This window comes from Panthera onca, chromosome A1 (genome assembly GCF_046562875.1).
Source record: "Panthera onca isolate mPanOnc1 chromosome A1, mPanOnc1 haplotype 2, whole genome shotgun sequence".
NCBI classification, from domain to species: Eukaryota; Metazoa; Chordata; class Mammalia; order Carnivora; family Felidae; genus Panthera; species Panthera onca.
In genome coordinates, this window is record NC_138339.1 from 69,559,911 (window position 1) to 69,584,686 (window position 24,776).

The 24,776-nt window shown below is 36.9% G+C and overlaps 1 protein-coding gene across 2 annotated transcripts in view; it reads right to left on the reverse strand.

Annotated features, from left to right (window-relative positions):
* MAN2A1 (mannosidase alpha class 2A member 1) overlaps positions 1 to 24,776 on the reverse strand; it is a 166,193-nt gene that overhangs the window by 46,647 nt on the left and 94,770 nt on the right. For both annotated transcript variants that reach the window (XM_060635233.2, XM_060635234.3), the window contains exons 13-15: positions 4,308 to 4,473; positions 2,369 to 2,587; positions 1,494 to 1,616 (exon numbers count right to left, since the gene is read on the reverse strand). In XM_060635233.2, coding sequence (XP_060491216.1) covers positions 1,494 to 1,616; positions 2,369 to 2,587; positions 4,308 to 4,473 — 508 coding nt within the window. The remainder of the gene's footprint in view (positions 1 to 1,493; positions 1,617 to 2,368; positions 2,588 to 4,307; positions 4,474 to 24,776) is intronic.

A 24,776-nucleotide genomic window follows, 5' to 3' on the forward strand; every position in this document is an offset into this window, starting at 1 on the left:
TCAGTTGGTTAAGCAGCTGACTCTTGGTCTCGGCTCAGGTCATGATCTCACGGTTCGTGAGCTCGAGCCCCACATCAGGCTCTGCACTGACGGCATGGAGCCTGTTTGGGATTCTCTCTCTCTCACTCTCTCTCTGTCCCTCTCCCACTCTCTCAAAATAAATAAATAAACTTAAAAATAAAAAAAGAATGCTTACAGATCCTTAAGTCATACCAGTAGAACAATGGTCCAAAACTTACATAGGGAGTCACAAAAGAGATATGAGAGACAAATATATAAAGTTTAGCCTTCCTAATAACCATAAAATCTCATCAGTGAAATATTTTTTACCTATTACTGTACGTAAAGCTTTTAAATGGCTGATTCTCAGTGCTTGGCATGGTATATTAGAGTTATTCTCAAAAACGCTGGTGGGAGTGAATATTTATGCAGTCTTTGTAGGGGACAGAGAAGTGGTACATATCAAGTCTTAAAGGCCTCATCCACTGACACAAAATGACTCTTCTAGAAAGTTATTCTCAGGAAATAATCAACACTGCATATAAAGAATGTTACAAAGAAGGCTTATCACAATGCCACAGTAGTGAAGTACTGAGAGAAAATCTACATATGCAACAGCAGGAAATTCCTTTTTGTGATATATGTATACACACACACACACACACACACACACACACGTGTGTGTGTGTGTGTGTGTGTGTGTGTAAGAACATTTAAGTTCTACTCTCAGCATATTACACAATACAGTATTATGTACTATACTGGCCATGTTAGACATTATACCCTCAGACTTCAATCATCTTATATCTCTAAGTTTTTAATCACAACAGTACATATTAAAATTGTTTTCAAAGAACATACCATCAGATTGTGAGCACTATGACAATGAAAAATAAAATATGTACATGTAGTAAGACCACACTTGAAAATGGGGGAGAAAGGGATGTGCATAAGACAATAAAAAACACATCAAAATGTTGGCCCTGGTTTGCACGGCCTTGGGAATAGTTGGTAAATTTTATTGTTCTCTTCAGTTCTCTGTGTTTTCAAAAATGTGTCAAAATTTGCATATATTACCTTTACAGTCAAGGATAGGGGAATTTTTTTGTTTTTGTTTTTTAAAGTGCTAGCAGTTAAGGATATAAATGGCCAGGGGGCAATTTACTTTTCCTGTATGGCTAGATAATTGGTCTCTGGATATATACCATTCCACTTATGTATATACCAGTATAAGAGCACTTGAACCCTAAATCAAATGTAACTTCTATGCATGCAGAACAACTGTTCATTGTAGCATCTTCATGGATTCCAACCCTGCAAAAATTATTTGTTTACCTAACATTCGACTACAAATTACCAAATGTCAGTAAGAAAATATCATAGTGGAACCAACTCATCTATGCCTAATAGATGACAAGATGAGATGCACTTATTTTTTTCTTCATTATTCTTTCAATCAGTGCTTGTTCACTGCTCAGCTCATTGGCACTTACCTTGGCTTCCCCATCAGGTAAGAAGAGGTAGGCACCACTTTTATCCTTTTTACTCGTTGTTCCATACCATGAAAATTGTACTTTTACTTCATGCCGCTTACCATCTTCTTTGTTTATCATTTCCTAAAGGATAAAAAAATGTTTAAAGGCAACTCACTATGAAGATATTAATGATGTTGTATTTGGTTCCATGTGTAGGTTGATTAAAAACAAAACAAAAAAACCTCAGGATAGACTGAAAAATGCTAATAGACTCTAATGTTATAATTCTTGGAGGAACAACCAAAATTTTATACTTAAAAGTATACTTTTATATTTTATTCTTAGAATTTAAAACTTTCACAACAGAAACAAAAAGTCAGAACTCCCTTCCTCAAGGAAGAAAGAGATACACAAAGAGATCTGGACCAGTGTTTCTCAAACTTTCTGCACAAAGGAACAGGTTTATTTTTTATCTCCAATATGCATGGACCAATATTTTTGTGGGGTACGATAAAAATGAATTACTACAAAAATTGCATTTAAAGTGACATACCAAACATACACTTGCATTTTTTTATTATTACATTCAACAGGCATAAATTTACTGTGCCACGGTGCTTTCGAAGTTTCCACAAACATTTCTAAACAGTTACAGCCTCTATACTTATCTTGTGGACCAGTAACAAACAACTCACAAATCAGCACCACCCACAGACCACACCCTTTAGGAACAAGTGGCCACAGTGGAACACAAAAATAAGATATATATTGCTCATGCATCCTTTTCCCCAAGAGTGTTTGGGTCAACTTTTCTCCCTTTGCATACCCAGTCTGCACATATTATAATAAAACTGATAAGCCTTCCATGAATTTGAAAACTATTCAGAACATACCTCCATAAGCCCAGATGGACCAAACTGAAGTTTAAGAAAGGAGTTCTCTAGAGTTATAGCTTCCTCAGCACTTTTTACATTCTTCATGTTGAAAATTCCTTTATCTTTGATGTTACCATTATACAGGACATACTCAGATAAATGTGGATCTGAATTTGCTGATTCCACAACTGTATACACTTTCATTCCCAATGGTGGTATCTGTACTAGAAAAGAGATCTTTAAAAGGCAGATGAGAGATTTTTTTAAGAAATGTAATCTACTGAAAGAAAAGCATTTATAGGTCTAATGAAAACAAAAAACCACAATATTTTAAAAATCATCTAACACTATTCTACAAACTTCACAGTGGTAGAACTATCAAGGGCATTATGCTTTCATTCAATATATGAAATTATATGAGCATCCTCAATTGTCCTACAGTGCTCTTAATAGATGCCAGAAGACAAAATTCTCCATGAAGGTAAGGGCTTACTGTGAACAATGATTTTTCCTAATTATCAGGAATCTTTTTATAATACTATGATATTCAAGTACATTAAAAATAAACACGGTAAACACAATACTATAAATATTAAGCATGTTAACAGCAGTCATCGAGTGCCTGGGGTCTAGCAGACAATGCACAAGCATAAAGGATGTGCACACTACATGACATGACCCCTGCCTTCCAGGAGCTCCTGTTTCGTTTTCTAGATAGGGTGCTTCCTGTAACATCTGACCAAAGCTTCTTTTATACTTTTCCTTTTTACCTTAAGGATTATGAATTTATGAAAGCAGCCAGCAATGGCTCTTAACAAGCAAAGTAATTCTCATTTAGAGTTCCTAGCTTATGGTTGTGTCTTCAGAAGTACACGGTTTAAACTACACTCCAGACACCAAATATTGATACTTTCTAGTGAAAAGTTCAGGTTAATATTACTTTAAAATTTTTTTACCAAAAACATCTGTTACTTGAGCCCCAATTTTCCATTGTTATATTTCAGAAAAAAAGCACCTTCTTCTATTTTAGGAAGTCTTTCTCTTTCATGGTGTGTTGTGTCATCTTTGCAATGAAAAGCTGGTAGTATGCTTTTCTGAGATAAATGGCTATTTATCTCAATTTCCATATGCATAACTATTATTAAATTGAGCTAAACAGGGGCGCCTGAGTGGCTCTGTCAGTTAAGCGTCCAACTTTGGCTTAGGTCATGATCTCATGGTTCATGAGTTCGAGCCCCACATCAGGCTCTGTGCTGAAAACTCAGAGCCTGGAGCCTGCTTCAGATTCTGTGTCTCATTCTCTCTCTGCCCCTTCCCCACTTGTGCTCTGTCTCTGTCTCTCAAAAATAAATAAATGTAAGAAAAAAATTGAGTTAAATGAAAAAATTCACAATTTTATGAGTAATGATTACTTCATTACTTCAGGAAAACATTATGATATTTATAGAGATATGCAATACATGCTAATAACATATACTAATAATAACATACAGTATACACAGTAACAAAGGTATCAGTATTTCAGGAAACACAGGATCTATTTTCCTTTATTCATTTATTTTTAAAGTTTATTTATTTTGAGAGGGAGAGCATGAGCAGGGAAGGGGATAGAGTGAAAGAGGAGAGGGAGGGAGGGGGGGGAGAGAGGGAGAGAGACAGAGAGAGACAGAGAGAGAGAGAGAGAGAGAGAGAGAGAGAGAATCCCGAGCAGGCTCCACACTGTCAGCACAGAGCCAACATGAGCTCGATCTCGTTAACTGTGAGATCATCACCTGAGCCAACATCAAGAGTCAGATGCTTAACTGACTGAGCCACCCAGGCGCTCCAGGATCTATTTTCCTTTAGTGTCACTTAACTGGCCAGTTAAATCCTCCGGTATTTACAACTTTAACCACTTCACACACATCAGTTTGACAGCTCAAGGGGGCACGTATACAAGCTCCACGGCAAAACGTACCTCATAGGCTGTCTGTGAAATAATACTTGCTGTATCCCAAACTGCGCTCATTTGAATTTCCACTGGCTTTCCCGAAGCGGAAGACACTTGTGCTGTGGGGGAACTCACATAGACGGAGACCACCGAGTTTCGGTCTTGTTCTGAAGGATTACAGATGACAAGATACCTGCAAAAACAGCCGTTTCACTTCTTAGGTCTTAAAATATTTTTACTTCTTTCACACTATGTGTAAGGACTCAGCTTATAGACAGTCATAGAGTCAAACACACAGAGAAGACTTATAAGGAACATTCTGGTAAAATTTCTGGAGGACATGCAGTTTCATCACAAAAAACACAGTACAAAGGGTAACGAAATAATGATTCACTTTCTAAGAATAAAATGCTATACAAACGGAAGACATTAAAACAACTATAATAAAGTTATTTCCATGGCCCAGAAAATGACCTATATACAACATGGCTTTATTAGTCTTTCTAAAATAATCAGCTTGATACAACTAATATCCTGATCCCTGCCTAATCTCACTGAGTAAAAAACCCCATACATTGCCTATTGGTATTTTAGTCACAATTAATTTAAATTAAAATTCTGACATTCCTATTAGACCACTAAAACAGCAAAAATTTATGGCTATCCATACAAAATCACATTAATTCACACATATATTGTATATATTGGGGACCCTTATTATCCAAGACGTTAGTTCTGGTAAAAAGATAATCTGAAGTGAGTCCACTTAAAATAGGGGCTAAAATTTTATAATAAACAGTGCTAGAAAAAGGTTTGATTGCGACTAGCTAGAAAAAGGACAATATAAACTATTAAGGTAAGGTTAGGTAATATTTGCAACTATATGCATTTCTTAGAAGGAACAAAAATGATGAATGAACTGGAGTTTCTGGCAGACTTCTTCCAACAATATTTTATATTAGCACATTATGACATCCTTCATGTTACATTTAATTTTTATAGGGTGGTTTTAAACAAAACTACATTTGTAAAAAATATTCAAGGACTTCATCATTTTTCCTAAAGTCCTCTCTCATTTCTTTGATATTGAAAGAATTCTTCGTTGGAGTATCTAGCATCCTTGATTTTCTCAGCTGTGTAACTCTGGCAGATCCCCACTGTTTCATGGCTTTGCCTGTGAGCAGAAACATTCTATACCATCATATCACAGACATGAAATACACAGCCTTTGAAAGATTTATGATTTTACTTTATAATCAATTTGAATCATATTAGATTCAAATAAATCAAAAGGTATTTCAAGAGAGGATGCTTGAATAATGTAACTCTCTGATTTATTAGTGAATATTTTCATGATCTGAAATACTTTGGTTTCCTATGCAATTCTGTAAATGCAGGAACACAGAACTGAATAGTCAGATAGCAATCCCACACCCACTGACTCATAGTAGCTACATCAGAGATGGTGGAAACAAACTAGTTTTTTGTACCTAGCGCATCAGAAAGCCTTGTAGTGCTATTTTATCCTACATGTGCCCTGTGTATTTCAACTGCATTGCCAATCACTTGAGAAACAAAATTAATGCCCACAGCGGTCAAAACTAAAGTGAAGGACAACAGGAAAACACACACAAAAAGAAAGAGGATGTAGCATAAAATCTATAATATGTTTGACTCATAAATGGTTTATCAGGGGAAGCACTTATGATAGAAATAATATTCTGAGATGCCCAAAGTGACAGTAACAGCAATAAGAATGGTGCTTATAGTATGTATCAGGATCACACAAGCTAACTTACATCACTTATGTTCAGTGATACCATATGTATATGAGAGAAGACAGACTAAAGCCATGTTGTCAAAAACATATTTACAAAGGACACTGAAGCTTAGAGGTACTAGGTAGAACCCTACGTTATCCACAGAAGCAACTCTAAAGAATAGCAAGGGTAACGGCCCTTTGAGAGGTATGCTAAACAGACTTACCTGAGTGATCTGTCAACCTATTTGTACCCTCCCACTGCCCTCTACTAGCTGCTGCTTACATGTCACCTGACTTGTTCCATCACAAACCCATCTGGAGAATCACAGCTGCCAGGATTCATTGTTACAGAAAGACAATACCATATTCCTAAGGTGCACTGGGGAAGTAAAACAGTTGAGGATCACCCAACCTCAGCACCAAAGATGTTCAAACCATCATCCTGGAAATGAGTGATTTACTGCTGAACACCATGTTACCAGAGGCTTAGAGGTAGTATGTGAAGAACTCTAAGACACGGTCTAAAGACTCAGGCCAGCTTCCTAATTTTGCAGAAGCCCTGAAGCACATCCAGGTACTGAACCTGGAATTCCTACTGGCAAGTCCTTTGGATGCTCCATTACATAGAGCTGGTCATAAAGGCTTTGAATAATAAATTGTAACATGTGCCCAAGCAATAAATTAGGTAATAAGCATTCAGAACACTCATTCCTTCCCATTGCCCATAGAGGGGAAAATGATTCACATTTAAAGCAAATAATAGTTTTAACCATACACGTGGTTTTGTACACTATTAAACTGCTTTTTACAATAAGCTGGGAACTAAGTTCTGTTTTGTTTTGTTTTAGTAGCTAATTAGTATTTGACCATAATGATGTTTCTACTGTACTGAATGATTATATGATTATCATGCCAGGAATCTATTCAAAAACTACATGTGTAGAGTATTATGAGTATAATGCTGAACAAAGAAAATAATTTTTTAACATAATTAGAAATCCACACCATGTTTTTCAAGTATATCACAGCACAAATTTACCTAATATACACACACAAACTCCTATCTACATACATTTTAAGTAGAGTACAGAGAAAGTATAATCATAAATGAATTATATTTCCTTTGGAAATAAGTACACAATCAAAAATTAACTAAATATTCATTTTCTTTTTTTTTAACTTTTTAAAAAAAGTTTATTTATTTTGAGAAAGAGAGTGTGAGCCTGCTTTGGGGAGGGGCAAAGAGAGGGGGGATAGAATCCCAAGCAGGCTGTCTGCACAGAGCCCGACAATGGGGCTCGAACTCACAGAACCATAAGATCATGACCTGAGCCGTAATCAAGACTTGGACTCTTAGCCGACTGAGTCACCCAGGCACTCCTAAATGTTAATTTTCATTATCATATTTGGTGGGTCAAACATTTGTTATACTGCCAACATCCCTAAATATGAGTTCATTTAAACCCATCAGTTGTGAATAAAACCAACAGGTTTCAATATCCTAAATGTCAAACTCGGTTATTAAAAATTAGTAATACTTGATCCACGCTAACAAAAGAAAACAGTAATATTTATATCCTAAAAATTAGAATAGTTAATTTCTATTTCATCTTGGAAGTAACTGTACAGGAAGCTCAGAACATCTTCCCCCCCACTTGTCCCCACGTTTACATTCGCTTCCCATCACCTATCACCAAGTCCCATCCAGACTCCTAGTTCTCACTAGGATACTAAGCCCCCTTAACTTACTTGGGGTTACAGCAAGTATCCCAATTCTCCATACAAAAGGAACAATCCTCACCTCATGATAACAAAGCATTCATATGGTACCTGCCAACCCAATTAGATGACAGATTATGATCTACTTTGAGAGAAAAAGGAATGGAGAAAAATGAAGACATCTGCATGCTCATGTCAAACTGGGAATCATTTTATGGGAAAACTAGAATTCCACTGTACACATGGTTCTGTCCTTGAAGACTCTATCGAGGAGGAGTATATTTAGAATTCCTTCACCCCTTTTGTAGAAATGATTCATGTCATGATAAGAAAGACACCTGGGGCAATCCAAGTCCTCTCTTTAAGGCAAATCTAATCAGTGCCCACATGAACAATAGATTAGGACCATTGGGCTTCCTTCTAGGATTGGATGAAGGGTAGAGTGGAAGGAGCATGTCCTTAGTCAGAGTGACCTTGGAGCTATCTCTTAGATTGCTTCTTGTATGCGGGGCCCAGTCGTCAGGACTGTACGGGCAACCTATAAGACACAGCCTTTCATCCTTCCCACTGGGCAGGTAGGAAACTGAGGGTCATCGAGGCTAGGTATTTTGCCAACACTGACCCAGTGAAAAGTGCCAAAACAAGGCTCAAAACCTGGCCTTACCTCCCTAGCCATCTTCTTAACCATTTTACTCACAGGACAAGCTTAAAAGCACCTTTTTGACAACTGAGGTTTCATGTGGAGATTCCCTTAGTTCCAAATTCATATGTGAAGAACTTTCTCTCCTCACCGATGCCCAAGATCCCCATGGAGCCTCTCTCTTCAGAAAGCTCAGGATGAACAAAAAGCTATTTATATTTCAGTATATTTGTGAAAGAAAATTTATAAACTGGAACATTGGAACAGAAAAAAATCTTGCACTATACACTAAGGAGCTCATCTTATAACTTCACAATGTGAGGTAACCAAAACAATATTCAAGGAAACCATTTAAAAAGCATTATGTGTATTTATGACTGCGTAAGGGAGACACAAATGGGAAGTATTTGCAAGTCTCCTTTAAATACAGTTTAAAACCAATTAAGCAAACACTAGGTTATATGAACAATCATTGTAGCTTCATGTGTCTAGTGTAGTACCTGACACAGAATAACATTCAATAAATAGTTGATAAATGAGTAATGCACAGAAATCCCACTAGGAGAAGATATCATTTATAAATGATTCCTACCAGTGTGGGGTTTTAGAGGTTTATCAGATCATTTTCACTTCTATTACTTCAATTCCATAAAAAAATGATTTTAAAGTCAACAAGCTATATAATTAACCTCTTTGCAAAGACGGGAAATGACAGATCCAAGATTACAGAGAAAGTTAAGAATAAAGCAGACTAAAGTTCAGTCTGATTCTTAATCAATGACAGCAGAGTAAAAAATTCATTTCAAATAAGAATATATACATCTTCTCTAAGTAGCCTCATTAGTGGAGTGTAATCTAAAGAAAAGTAGTAAACTTACATAATTTTCTGAATGTGGAAATATATAGATTTATATGTTTATAGAAATTTTAATTTCTACACTTGAAGTCTTTTTGATACAGTCCCCCTAGTTTTCTGGGTTTAAAACACAATGCTTACCATATTAGCCACCGGGGCGAGGGGGGGGGGGGGCGGGAATCAAGATATTAAAAACAAAAGGACCCTTTTTGATACATGTCAGTTCTTCAAAAATCACACAGTTCTATGATTCCTGGGTTCTGGAATGAAACATATTCAAGCTGAAAACCCCACCATGGCACTTAGAATTTGAGAGGCCTGAGCAAGTTATTTCATTTCTCCAAGCCTTAATATCCTCATCTATAAAATCAGTAGACAAGACTCTTATTAGGGTTAAAAGATAAAATGTTTGGAAAATCACATAGCTCAGACCTGACACAAAGTGGAATCTCAATAGCGATTAAATCTCTCGTTTTCCTTACAAAATCCTCCTGGCGTCCTGACCAAGGACTCTGGTACATGAATCACACTGGATGGTGGAGTGAATGTTTTAATTAACCCAGGTCACTGAGCTGCCTTAAATGCTTTTCTGTGTAAGGCATATAAAAATCTAAATGACAGAAATTAACAAGACCACATATGTGATAACACAGATCTACCTTGAAACAAGAGTTCAGACGACCAGGGTCGGGGGGCGGGGGGGGGGGGGGGGTAGAAATAAATGCACAGGTGCATACAATACATCCATGTACCAAGGGGTTAACCACATGGAATATGGATAAATTAAAAAGCAAGAAAAAAAGGACAGAAGGATATCTCTTGGTATGTGTAGTTATAAACTTAAGAATGTGAATACATAGCCCCTGTCCTGGAAGGATCTATAACCTAAGAGAAGAGAGAGAAAATGGGTGATGGGCATTGAGGATGGCACTTGCTGGGATGAGCACTGGGTGTTGTGTGCAGGCAATGAACCATGGGAATCTACCCCCAAATCCAAGAGCACACTTTACACACCGTATGTTAGCCTATTTGACAAAATATTATATTAAAAAAAAAAAAAGGAAAAGAAGCTGTTAAGTTCAATATAATAGGGTAAGTAATAAGACAAAAGTATGCACTGTGACACACACAAAAAGGTGGCAGGATGATTAAGAATTAATCGGGAGAATATACAAAATAGGAAATTAGCTTTATACAAAATGACCGCATATACAGAAAATTATAAAACTTTACTGAGACATAAAAATGAATACATGGAGAGACATTTATTTTAGGAGGGAAAAATTAAAAAAACAAAACAAAACAAAACACAAAAAACAAAAACCAACCAACTTCCCCAAAATTAATTCATGAATCTTACATGTTGCTAACCAAAATCCCACTGAAATCCTCCTGTTGGGAAAAAGAGGGCAAGAAAATTCTGTAATTTACCTATAATAATAGACAGGCAAGACAAAATGGTTAAACAGACACACTAAAGCAATATGCCAGGACTGATTCTAGATTTAAAAAATTGAGAAATGTAAACAATGACAAGATTAGTAGGAAAAAAAAAAAACAAACAAATGTATCATTTGTGGCATAGAGGTCTCTGTAACCATAACAGTAAAAAAAAAAAAAAAAAAAAAAAAAATAGCTAAGTGAAAGGCTAGCAGAGTTGATAACAAAAGCTTAAGCATTTTTTATCTTAAAAATAAGATTAAAGAATAATAAAAAACAGAAAATCAAATTTGGGAAATTTGTAAAGTGCTCTTACAAAATCAATAGCAACATAAACAGCCAAGTAGAAAAAGTGAACATTTCCCAACTATCAAATTTAAGTTGGAATATAAATGTTGCTTCAGCTTCTAGGAGAGATGGAGTAGCTGACAGACAAGAGCTCTCAATTCTATGGCCAACTAGAAAACCCAGATAAATATGGTAATCATCTGCCTGAAAGCAACAGGAACTGCTGAGGAGAGAAAAGAACTTCAGAGAAGTGAGCTTCCTTCTCTAGCCATTTTTACCCTGGGACATGCCAATTCTCAGCACTGGGAAAGGCTGAGTTCCATGAAAAGCCTAGAGGAGGATCACGGTGGGAACAGAGAGGCCAAAAAGCACTTAGCTGGAGCTTAGGAGGCTTCAAGTGTACATTTGGCTTTCTCATCGGTTCATGTGCCAAATGCTGGGGTGCTGCACAGAAAGGGAGGCTTACAGCCTAAACAAAAACTTATGAAAAGTAGAGCAGAGACATCTCATGACATTTTAGAACCCACCAGGGAGTAGTGCCTATAGAATATACTAGACTATCAGTTGAAAACTTGGAGAGCTAGACAAAAGAGATACAAATTAGCCTCAGTTTAGCATAGTGCTGGATTGGAGGACGACTGAATGCTTCCTAGAAGAAGATATTTTCTGGAGCCTATGTAAGTGTCTACTACTTGATATAAAATTTCAAGACATCCAAAAGACAGAGCCACATGATTAAACACCAAGGAGAAAAAGACAAAAGAATTAGAACCACACATGATCCAGATAAGGGAGTTAACTGAAAAGACTCTAAAATAATTATTAATATGTCCAAGTAAAGATGAAAATATGAATAAAGAGACGAAAAGATAAACAATTTCACCACAGAAACTGAATACATCAAGACTAAACTGAATGAAATTCTGAAAGGAGAAGTATTTGAAATTACAAATTCCACAGATATATTTAACAACAGAGTATATTCAACAAAAGAAAACTTACATTATTAACAAGGTACTTCCTCTAGATTCTGGTATTATTAGTGAATATTCTGCAACTACTTCTTAATACTTTGGACGTAAAACCATTTTCTACATCAAGTATGTATTTTTAAAGCAATTAGAAAAATACAACAACAACATAAACAAGAACCTTTTTAAACGTGGGGCAGGGGAGGGATAGCCAGGTAAAGGAAAAGTAGGGAAATACAATCTAGGTAGAAAAAATCTAAGAATAAAAGCACAGATACAAGAAAAAGGATGTTATTTTCAGGACATACAAGCCATCCAACACCACTAAAATCTACACAGTAAGGTGAACTTCTAAAATATCAATATATGAGCTAGAAGGGGAACTAAATCACTAAGTCACAGTGAGGAGTGGGTATATTTAAATCATTATAAGGTGCACAGACCCAATTAGTTATAGGGAGTGACTAAAAGGTTTAACATGGTCAGATTCATTTTGAGTACATATTTCTAGTTGCTAGGTAGAGGAATAATTTAAGGAGTCAAGATTAAAAGCAGGAAGACCAAGCAAGTGGCCATAACAGCCCAGGTAGGAAAGGTGAAGACCTAAGTTACAAAAGTAGTAGAAATGCAAAAAGAACAAATCTGAGAAGCAGGCAGGATAATGTGTCAGTAAAATTCTTTGGATTCCTTGCAGAAGGCTGAGTAAAACCAGAAAAACCATCTACCACAATTCCTGGTTTTCAGTTAGGGTGGGATAGATATGGTGGTGCCATTAATGAAGAACTAAACTACCACCTGGGTAGTGGGAGGAGCTTTCAAGGTGAAGGTGGTAAATCCAGGTTCAGACTTCTTGAATTTGAGGTGCCTGAGATACATCTACATAGATTTATTTTGATGCTCTGAAATTAATTATCCCAAACTCAGAATCCACTTATTCCCTGGAAATACAAAATTTAGGTTTCAAAAGTATGACAGGCAGAACACTTATACTCCCCTCCCCCAAGATGTCCACATCCGAATCCCCAGAACCTATGAATAACGTATATGGCAAAAGACACTTTGCAGGTGCAATTCAATTAAACACCTTGGGATGGTGAGATTTCCTGAATTATCCAACTGAGCCCAATATAATCACAAGGGTCCTTATTAGAGAGACAGAGGAAGGTCCAACTGAGAAGAAGGCCACATGACAACAGAAGCGGGAAGAGGCTGGAATATGTGTGAAAGGGGTCACCGGCCAAGGAATGCAGGCGGCCTGCAGAAGATGAACAAGGCAAAGAAAGAGATCCTCCCCTTGGAGCCTGTGGCAGGAACCAGCCCTGCCAACACTTCGTGAGGCCCATGAAACGGACTCTGGACTTCGGATCTCCAGCACTGTGTGTAAGACAGTAAATGAGTGCTTTTTTAAGAGACTGAGTTTGTGGTAATTTGTTACAGCACAGTAGGAAACTAACACCAGGTTACACTATTCCTCTTGAAAATGAAGGCTAAACTCTGGTTTCACAAAGAATGAGACTTTGTACCACCAAGCCAATTAAAGAAAATCTTGAGGTCTGGAAAGTAGGGCAGGGTGGGGGTGGGCAAAGAGCAATGAGAAGAACTTGGGGTCTTTGGAACTGGGCCCAAGGAAAAGACTGCAATGAAGTATATCCAGCGGTCTGACCCTCTCTCCCATGGAAGATGTCCTCCCACATCCTCATCCACTGACCACCAGGCCTGATGTGGCCCAATCCCACCGTCCTAGCACAGGTGGCCACAGCAAACACTACTGAGAAAGCAAATAAGGAAAACCCCAAACCTGTACTTTTGTGAGAAGCAAATGACTCACAGTCCCTTGCAGAGACTAAGGTGGTTATTCCCAGCTTTTTAAAAATTATATTTATTTTCTAATCTTTGAAAACCTTAAACAGACCCCACTCACTGGAGAAATGCACACATGCACAAGATTTTTCATGTAAGTTCCAAGGCCTCCCAGTTTAAACATCTTTCTAATCTTATAAATGAGGCCTTCTCAGGCAAATACTTAACTGTTTTCCCCATAAAAATTTCTCTAGAAACTATATGTCTTTCTTCTCTTCAATTACCAGATAATGGAATTTATATTTGTAAGAAGAAAAATTAAAAAAATTGATGTTTTCTGAAAGCTTCCAGGTGATTAAGTAACAAACATAGTCTCATCTAAGAGGCAAAAAAATTGAACACTAAGGAACAGAACACTCTTTTTCTCAGTAATAAGGATTATACTTGAATATAATAGTGTATAAATGTTACCTGATCTTCCTAACCCATGATTATTTCACCATTTTTTCCTATATTTAGGAGAAATAACTTTCTTAAAATTTATGGACAAAAAATATTCTGAATCTATCATCCTATAAACAGTCATCTGCCCAAGGACAGGATTCAAAAGGAAAGTCTACAAGTGCACTGAATATGTGAGTGAATCCAAATGTAAAGCAGTCTTTCAAGAAACAATATGATGACAGCAGTACCTAAAATTGCTATTGTCTACTAAGTATTTAATTTCTGAGAAACCCTTCTATCTCAAATCCAAGAATTCCACAAAATATTACCAATAAAAGTTCTTAGTTTCAATGAAAAGTCTGTGATATTGTTAAGCAAATATTCTAGAAAGCTATACTGTAGGAAATAATTACTTTGAGAATTATGCTTGTTTGTAATACTAATCGACAAAGCAGTAAATCAGAAACAACACTGTACCTTAAAGAAATATTTTTGCTATTTTTAACCCAAAGTCAATTTGACTTGGCAGGTGGTGGAGGGTTTCTCAGATATAATGGTAACGATAACAATAATAGTGATAACACCAACAGCTGCACTTAATTTGCGTTTAGAACACTGCCTCACACTCAGTATGTACTTTACTTGAATTAACTCCTTTCAGTTTCACAACTAACTTATGAAGTCCTAGAATCAGGACTATTTTACAGATGTGTAGGAGTGGTTTGGTATCCTCCTGCTCGTGGGCACATAGCCATTTAAGTGACAGAGCCAGGATTGAAACTCAAGCAATCCAACTCCCGCTGACTGCAGAAGGCAGTCCTGTTTCTCTCCAGGGGGGGAAAGACGCTCAAAGTGTACATGCTAGAAATACAGCTGCGTCATCTGTAGCACTCGGAGTCCTATCAGAGTCCCCATGTCCCCAAAACTCTCGGAATGCTGCTTCATCAGAGCTCTGTATCCATCCCAGTGAAAAGCCTACACCTAAGAACCCTCTAACCACCTCCAAAGGCAGGACTGTGGTTCAAAGGGGTTTCTTTGAGGTGAAAATGAGGCTAACCTTCCTGAGCTGCTACAGGGCCAACACATGCTGTTCCCTCAGTCCGTACTTAATTTTTCTAAGAGGTGGTAGGAAGGGAACTGCCATAATAAGTCACCAACTTGCAATAGTGGAGATATTCTGGAAAATAGTTTCCTATGTCCCTGTTAATTGGACAAACGTGCTTAATTTCCAGAATTGAGTTTTCTACCCAAAAACTTCCTTTGCCCAAATGAATGCTTCATATACGATTTATGTTTTAAAAAAAACAGACAAGAGGGGTGCCTGGGTGGCTCAGGTGGTTAAGCGTCCAACTTCAGCTTAGGTCATTATCTCACAGTCAGTGAGTTCAAGCCCCGTGTTGGGCTCTGTGCTTCCAGCTCAGAGCCTGGAGCCTGCTTCGGATTCTGTGACTCCTTCTCTCTCTGCCCCTCTGCCTCTCATGCTCTGTCTCTCTCTCAAAAATAAATAAACATTAAAAAAAACACTAAAAAAAAAAAACACCAGACAAGAAAGTCAATGTTAGCTGGATGTGACCCTAGGAATCACCTACTTGAGCCTCCCTCTCTCCCAACACATGTAGAGACTGGAATTAAATTTTCAAAGAAAAAGATGCTAGTTAGTGACAGCGGTGGGACTAGAATAAGCCCTTGACTCTTGGTCCAGACCATTCATAATACTGTGTGTGCTAGGCACCTGACCATGAAATCTGCTCAAAGCTCAGTGGTATGGAAACAAAAGAGTACCATAAATGTTATCAGATATTATCCCTGCAGATACTACTTACAGTTGCAATTCAACATTATAAATTGAAGTGTTAACTTTCAAAAGTACAACTGCTTATTTCAGGAACGGGGAAAGCACTTCTCAAAGCCAAAATATAACCAAAGTAGAATCAACATGCAATTTTGTAACTTTTAAATAGTCCTGAAAAATCTTACAACTATTTCCAGTGCATAACGGAAAATAGCAATAAGAAGGATAAGTACTCCCTTCCAACTATTCTAAAACCTTTGATACTAAAGCAATAATAAGAAACAGATACAAAAACTGTACATAATTTGGCTGACCCTAAGAGTCTTGTCACCAATTAAGTTGCTTTCACTCTGAGAGGAGTTTCGGCTAAAACAAAAATACCATCTGTTTTACCTAAAACATTAAGATGTTCTATTTTCTTGTCATTTCAGAAATCACATCTGTAGCCATTTTCTGAAAAGACAGCATAAGACATTATATTTATGGGTGACTGCATAAGGAATGATGTTCAATCAAAATGTAATTTTCATCTACTGAGAGAAAATTTCATTTCTCCAATAACTGTAATGCTGTAACTTTGGAGGAACACATAGTACATAAACAGGCTGATTTTCACAAATAAAAAGACCTTAAAAGTTAATGCAGTAAAATAAAGTTGTTTTGTTACTAAAGACAGACAAGGCAAATACGTTTATATTCACTGCGTATGTCTTTGTCGACAACTGAAATCTATCTTGTGTGAGGTTTGTAGGTGAAAAGAAAACAACAACAACAACTTATTATTTGTGCTAGTGAGCCACCATATAAGAGGTAAAAATATGAAAAGAACAAAACACAAGCCACTTTTACTTTCAAAACACTTTTAGACACAATATTGGTCCTGGGAAAGACATTCTACTCTACAATCCAATGAACCAATTGAAGATACACAAACACTGGAAAAAACATCACTCACAGTGAAGGCAAACACAATGTCACAAGGGATAAAGAACACATGAAGAAAAACACACAAGCCATCCAACTACCTATGATACTTTGAGTATATATTAAGCACCTACAAAAAACCCTAAAACCCAGGTATGTTTTACTTTGAAAGGTAGCCTAATTACACATACAATTTTCTTGCCTAAAATAAAATAAAATAATGCTGCTCTCCAAATAAGGATGAAATAAATAAGTCCAAAGGCTCTATTTAAAATTTTTCTTTTACCACAAAGTTGTGAAGTGTTCTGAAGTCCAAGATGGGCTTGAAGCCCTTCCTGACTTTTTCAGGATCAGGATACTTTCACTAAAATCCTTTTCCTTGTTCCTCTTGTAGTGCACGCTTTATTAATCTGCATTTAGAAGGAAAAAAAATCTTGTTCAGAAGAACAGAAGACTTTGAAATATGCCATATTACTTCAGTCTTTCCTGTGAACTGCTTTGAGTTAATTAGCTGTATCTTAGTAATTTCGGGAGACAGGATGGACATGGAGAGAAAAGAAGAGAGAGAACAGAAGACTAAATGTGCAAGAAATCAGAAAAACAAACTACGGACTCTCTCTAGTAGAATTATCACCTCCCCCCACCCGAATACACATCACTTTTAAAAATCACTCACATTCCAGATATTTAATTTACTTTATCACTTCCATAGTGCATTCTATAACTCCAACAGGGGGAAAAACTTTGGCACTACAACAGAACAGAATCCCTCAAGATTTGCATTATCCAGCAGATACACCAAAACTAATGCCAGCTCTTCTTTGGCACTGTCTCATCTCCTTTCCAAAATTTTTCTTCGGTTCCACAAAGTAATGTATTTCCAAATACCTTAACTGGAAATTTTTATAATCCTTCCTAGATTGTAGGTGGTAATCCCCAGGGTAACTCTGCCTTTACACTGTAAGGCAAATCTCACCATAATCCAACATGTACAGACACATATTTTTCCTCTCCATCGTCTGCGCTTTCCTGATTATGATCTCTGATGGGGTAATTGCAAGATGTTGGAAGCAACAAACAAAATCGCTTTAATTTCATTAGACAAACCATGCAACTAAAACACCTTGTATAAACTTAATTCACTGTATAATAATCTGACAATAAACTAGAACCACACAGCTAGTTAAGAAAGTTTGATTTAAAGAATAAACAATAAAAAGGCAATTAAAACACAGACTAACCAGGCAATTTAGCAGGTGTTCACTCAACACATAACTACTTTGCCATTGCTTTTCAAGAAATAAAACTTAAAACTATCATTTCAAATGCAGTCTGTTCAACCACTTCCACAGATAAAATCTAAAGCTAATAAAATCTAAAATAATTTTGTACCTAGGAATAAAATCACAGTAGACTAATTATAACAGCCCGGGAAGGAAGATTCTTTTCAAGTTCACATAAAATTGATGAAAAGAATGATTTAAGATACCATGCCCTGAAAGCAGTAAGAAGACAAATTCCATCCACATTGTAAATCATTTAGAAATCACTATGTGAGAATGATAGCAGGCTACTGATAAACATTTTCTTCAAACTTCTAAATGGCAACAAAAATGTATATAATTAATTGACAGTTACAGTATTTAAAGTTGCCTATTACAAACTTTAAACTGCCTAATGCAAGATGTGTAAAAGGTATTATTTCAGGAGGTGCAAGAAAGCATTAAGAATTTCTTTTTTAATTCTGATAATGAGGAAGCCTAAAGCATAGTCAAGAAGCTAGAGCACTAGCAGACAAATAGAGTCAAGGCAAGGACTCTTACAAAGAAGAAAAGTCAACACTTACATACCTCTGTGCTTACAGAATGTGATACCATGGGCGAAGAGTCAGCACTACTTGACTTGAAAAAATTTCTTAAGAAACAGACATTTTTCAATTTTTGGAAGGGATGGGAAGCAGAACAAAGAAGAAAAGTTGAGGCACTCAAGCACGATGCTAATAACAATCTGATGTCAGTCAGAGAGTTCTGGTACTTTCTGCTGTACTGTGTCTTTATTAGGCAATTTGCTATTTAACTAATTACTTCATAATTCTTCCAAACCATTGCTGTGTAAATCTATAATCTCTATCTTCAAAATCTAAAAAACTCTGAAAATCAAGTTTTTCAAAATTCATTTGGTGGCAAAACCTGAACTGACATGAAGCCACATATAATTATTTATTCTACTTGATCTTAATATTTGGAAATTTTAAGTTATTTGATAAGCCCTGTCCCAGACCAAAATATTATTTATGCAATATGCCATATATTCATATTAAGTTCCTAAAATTTTAAAAATTCTGAATTTACAAAGATTTCAGGTAAAGGACTGAGGATTTTATTTAGAGGTAGGCTATGCAGCAGTCCAAGTCATAGACTACTTACAGCAGACATCCTATCTGTGTAGGTACTGAGCCAAAAGAAAACAAAACAAAAAAACCCGCCCAAAACCAAAACCAAACAAAAACCAACAGGAAATGAAAGAAGGAAAACATGAACACATCTCAGTACAGTGTTATACAAGGCAAGAACACAAAATAAATCTGTCATCGAATGACTATCTGAACTAGGGAATAAGTATATTTTAACATGGTCCTAAATAGATCACTAAGAAACAGTGAACATTTAAGAATACTGTGTTTTCTTCATACGTGAACACCCCTAATCCCAATAGAACATATGTGCTCTTACTTTCTCTCTCTTCCAATTCTTTATTTTGCAGTATCTAATTAAGTTTTGGTTTTGGAATAAATGGAAAACCTGTTTCTTAATAATTGTGTGGGATATGATTTTTCTACCTAACTGGTAGAAGAGTCTTGAGAACAAGTTTTTAAGAAGCTTCTAGCACCCAGGACTGATTTATTCAGTGCAGATCTGTTTCTACAGTGTACACAACACAACTCTAGTCTGAGTTGATGAGGACAGGGAAGAGTAGTCAATGATCAGAAAACACAGTAGCTAGCCTGGGGTCTAGAAAACGAACCTAATGAGTAGATCATGCTAGCTGCCTGCCCACAAGCTGTTTTCATATTTTCTTTTACTGAGGATGACAATAACTTTAACTTACAAAAAAAAAAAAAAAAAAAAGCCCTTGATTCCCCATACTTGAGGTGGCCACATAACACAGTTCTGGCCAATGAAATGCAACTAGAATTCACAAAGTGGAGCTTCCCAGAAAATTATTGTATCTTCAATTTAATAAAAGTCAGCAGACTCAAGTGGCATAAGTTTCATCCTCTGCTCCTCCTCCCTGCTCCTAGCTGGAACACAATGCAACATCTGGAGAAGCAGGCACAACCTTGAGACCATGAGAACAACTGCCACAGGCTGAGGCAGGGCTGAAAGGTAAAAGGGGCCCAGTCCTTTAATGACTTCAGGGAACACATCACAAGTCCTGAACTACCTACTTTGAAACTCATACCTAAGAAAAATAAACTGCTTTCTTGTGAAACCAATGTAGTAAGGTTTTTGTTATCTGCAGTTGAATACAATCTGAAGAGAAACACTATACCCACAAGAAACGATATTGAAGTACCAAGAACTCATATTAATCTTAAAAGAAGATAGCACTGAATGCAAGATGATTCTCCTAGCGCAAAAAATTTCCCATAAAGATTGATCACTATAGACATACTTTTCCTTAGAGGGTTGCTTAGTTTTAAATCTGTCCTTAACTGCCTATCAAATACTACACATAACTTCTCATAATTGCTACCTTCTCTACCTGAATTTTTAGTTACCAATTCAGCAAACACCTCCACCATATGAAGCACTTCTTCCTCATTTCACTCAATCATTTGTAACGTCTTCAATTCAAGCAGGTCTTCTTCATTTTCTCCATGGAAGTTGAAAGGCAGATTTCATAAAAACTTAAGCTCAAACCTCAGAATTTACCAAACCTATGCTCTCTTTAATACAGAAAGATATGCTAGTGTAGGCATTATTTTAAACTTTATATAGAATTTTATGAACATAAGAGTATTTGACCAATCCCTTCTGGTTATTATTGATGAACATTTAAGTATTTTAAACATTTAAAGTATTTGTTTGGATGATAAAGCTGAGAGACATATTTTGCCTACAGTTCTCTTCACCTCTATATAGGATTATTTCTGCAGGATACATTTCTTCCAGTGCAATGCCTAATTTGAATGCACCTGGCACATATTACTAGGTTACCTTCCAGAAAGATTGCCAGATGTCATGTTAGGATGGTGAGCAAAATCCAACCTATGCCTTCATGGGATTTATAGCAAGTTCCTTCAGCAGAATATTACATAGGTGCTAAGTTGGACAACAGTGGTTAAACACATAGTCACATGGGAGCACGTAAGAGTGCCACCTAGTCTAACTCAAGGGTATCAGAAAAAGTTTCCAGGAATGTAACATCTAAATTGAGTTCTAAAAAGATAATCAGGAAGAGTGTGTGTGTGTGTGTGTGTGTGCACGTGCGTGTGTGTATATGACTGGGGATGTGGTGGGAAGGGTTTTTGTTTTGTTTTGCTTCTAGGCAGCAACAGTCTAGAAGTAAGAGAACACAGTATGTCAAGAGAATTGATAGTTGAAGGGTTGAAGCACATAGTTCAGGCCGAGGTGATGTGAAAGATGACGGAAGACACCAAAACGCAGACACATGATTCAAGTTAAAGAGTCTGTGAGTTTATCCTTAAGGCAATGGAGAAAAGAAGAAGAGTTTTGAACAGAGAAGTTAGAACATCATTGCTAGTATCTGTTATAGGCCTACGAAGTACTACATTCTATACTATTAAGTTCATATAGGTAAACTTATTTAATTCCTCCAACAAATGTAGGAGGGAGGGACACCCGCCACTGGGGTGTCACCATCATCCAGGGGACAGACAGTAACAACCTAAAATAGGGTACTGGCACTGAAGATAAGGAGAAGTGGACAAAACTGCAATACATTTAGAAAGTAGAATGAAAAGAGACAAAGATGACCAGGGCAATCCTGAAATTTATTATCCAAATGAATATACCTTTGAGAATCAAAGGGGACCACTAATGAAAAACTGAATACACGCTCACTCTAAAATTGAGGCCCAAGTTGAGGCGCCTGGGTGGCTCATTTGGTTGAACGTATGACTTCCGCTTAGGTCATGATCTCACAGTTCGTGAGTTCGAGCCCCACATCGGGCTCTGTGCTGACAGCTTAGAGCCTGGAGCCTGCTTCGAATTCTGTGTCTCCCTCTCTCTGCCCCTCCCCACTCATGCTCCGTCTCTCTCTCTCTCCTTCAAAAATAAATAAAAACATTTAAAAAAAAATTAAATTGAGGCCCAAGTAAGTGGAGGACAAAGCTGACATTTTATTGAAGTGCTTGGGACCACAGAGTGGGTATAAGTAGAGACTAGGAGTTCTGTTTTAGAGAACACTGAGATGGAGGTACAAGTGAGCCATCTCAATGGAGCTATCCATCTGGCCCGTGGGCAGAACTCCAGAGACTTTTCTCAATAGAGATATACATGTGGTGAGTCAACGGTACGCTGACAATAAATGAAGACAATGGAGTAGGAAATATCACTCTTACCAGAAGCTTTTATCTTTTAAATCTTCCTGAGGCAAAACAATTATTTATTTAAGATGTCTTATATGCTCTTGACTCTCCACCTCTTTCAGATGTTAACATAATCTCAAGCTACACATCTGTATTCCTGTAGATTTTTCTACGGTACACATTTACCTTCAGTTTCGGTAACCAAATTTACAACAATGATTTGGATTCATGACGTCTCCTGACTTCCAGTGCCTTCTTACTTTTGATTCACACATTAGTCAGCTGAGTTGACTTTATCCAGAAAATTTTTAAAGAGTACCTGTGGTACATTTTTATAGGTGTTTTCATATTTGAAAATATCTTTTTTTGTTGCCTTCACATATGAAAGAGAACTGTGAGTATAAAAGGATTTCAAACCTCCACAGACTTGTCGTTACCGAGAAGAAACCTAAGTCAGTCTAGCTTTTGTTCCATATTATACATGATCTGTCTTTTTGCTTGGGTACTTTTACAATATGTCCTTTTCCTTTTAATTGAACAAAGTTAGCAAGACACACCAGGGGTGACTCTCTTTTCATTTGTATTACCCAGAACTTCACCCTTTTCATCTATAAAGCAAGACCTTCTCGGCTCAGAAAACTTTTCATCAATTGTATCTTTGATCGTTGCTTCTGCTCCATTTTTTTCCCGAAGAAAATCTCTAAGTCTTTTGTTAAAATCTTGCCTTCCATGCCTATCATCTTCTGTCCTGTTGTTTCCACTTGTCTTCCTTGGCGCTGCACTCTGGCAAAGCGTCTCATGGGTTTTTTCTGTCATATCACTGGACACGCTTGCACAATGTCAGCCTCACTCTTCAGTACGAATAATGAAGATGCTCTCTCATCGCACCCCCACCAATAACCCTTCCTTTTGTGACTCCCCCAAGCCGGCTCGCCATCTTTTTATTTCAGCTCTCCGCGTTCTGTTTCAGGCTTCTTAGAGATCATGACTCAAACTTTTTGAGAACACCAAAGAGGTCTTTGTGAAATGTTTTCCTAGTCTCTGTTACAAATCATTTTAAAAGGCAAATCGTTGTCCCGAGTCTTCTTGTACCCCTACTTTTTGTCATTCTGTAGGGCCTTTGCACAGGTTTCCTATGGTAACTTTCCATTTACTTACCTACCCTCTCAGAAGTAGACATCTACCCAGACTCTGTGTATGCTAAAGGTACCCTTGGTCTTTATTCTGGGATTGGCTGAACTCCCTCTCTTATTCCAGAGTTAGTTTTTTTTTAACAAGTATTTGTTGAGCACCTATAATGTGCCAAGTATTTGCCAGGGGATTCAAAAGCAAGTAAGTTCCCTGCCACCATAGAGCTAATATTTTAGCAAGAGAGATGGACAGCAAGAAAGAAATAAAATAACCAGTTTGTTAATAACGCTTGAAGGAGGTAAAGAAAATGCAGTGATGGAGAACACTGAATAAGTTTTACCATATATATAATACATATATAAATAATATAATATACATATAATAACATAAATTATAAAATAAGGAATAGAAGTCCAGATGCATAGAGGTAGCCTGAATGCAAAGGTCCAAAAGGCCAATCAATTAAGGTGGCTATGGCTGTAGTATTCATTCTTTTATGCCAGCTCTGGTGAACAAATGGAGAGGTTCTTTCTTCAGCAAAGAATATCACAGTATCTTTCTGGCCCGTGCCACTGTCAGTAGCAATTTCCTTGAATGGGTACTTTCCTAGGTCAGTACTCTACCATCAGTTCCCCATTTGTTTCTGCCTATTTTATTTCTGTCAGATTGAAGTCTCCAAATTGGTTGTAAAATACAGACACAATGGAAGCCCCCTTATTGTGATTAAGGCTGGCAATAGATCTGTTAATTGAAAGAGATAAAGTTGACTTGAAAGTCAAAGGTAAAGTAGGACATTTTAAAGTTATACATATATGATTCAATAACTCATATTCATGTATGTTTTACATATATATAATTTCCTAATCTACTGATACAAGAGCAAAGCTACTTTGACTATGGGACCACTAATTCCTGGGTCGTACCTACTGCATAATCATCATGTGATTGATCATGTATGGTTTCCGGCTTAGGTTTTTGTGAAGTAGACCAAGAACTTCAACATTTTAAAAAAAATATTAGGCAACAGGAGTACAGACTGCTTCTCCATCTTTATGATTTTCTTCCCAAATATTTTATAGGCATCTCACCAATCAGTGACTTACCTTTGTTGAAAATCTCCAAATTCATGTATAAAAGCAAGCTTTTTGTATAATTCATCAGTTTAATAAAAAGTA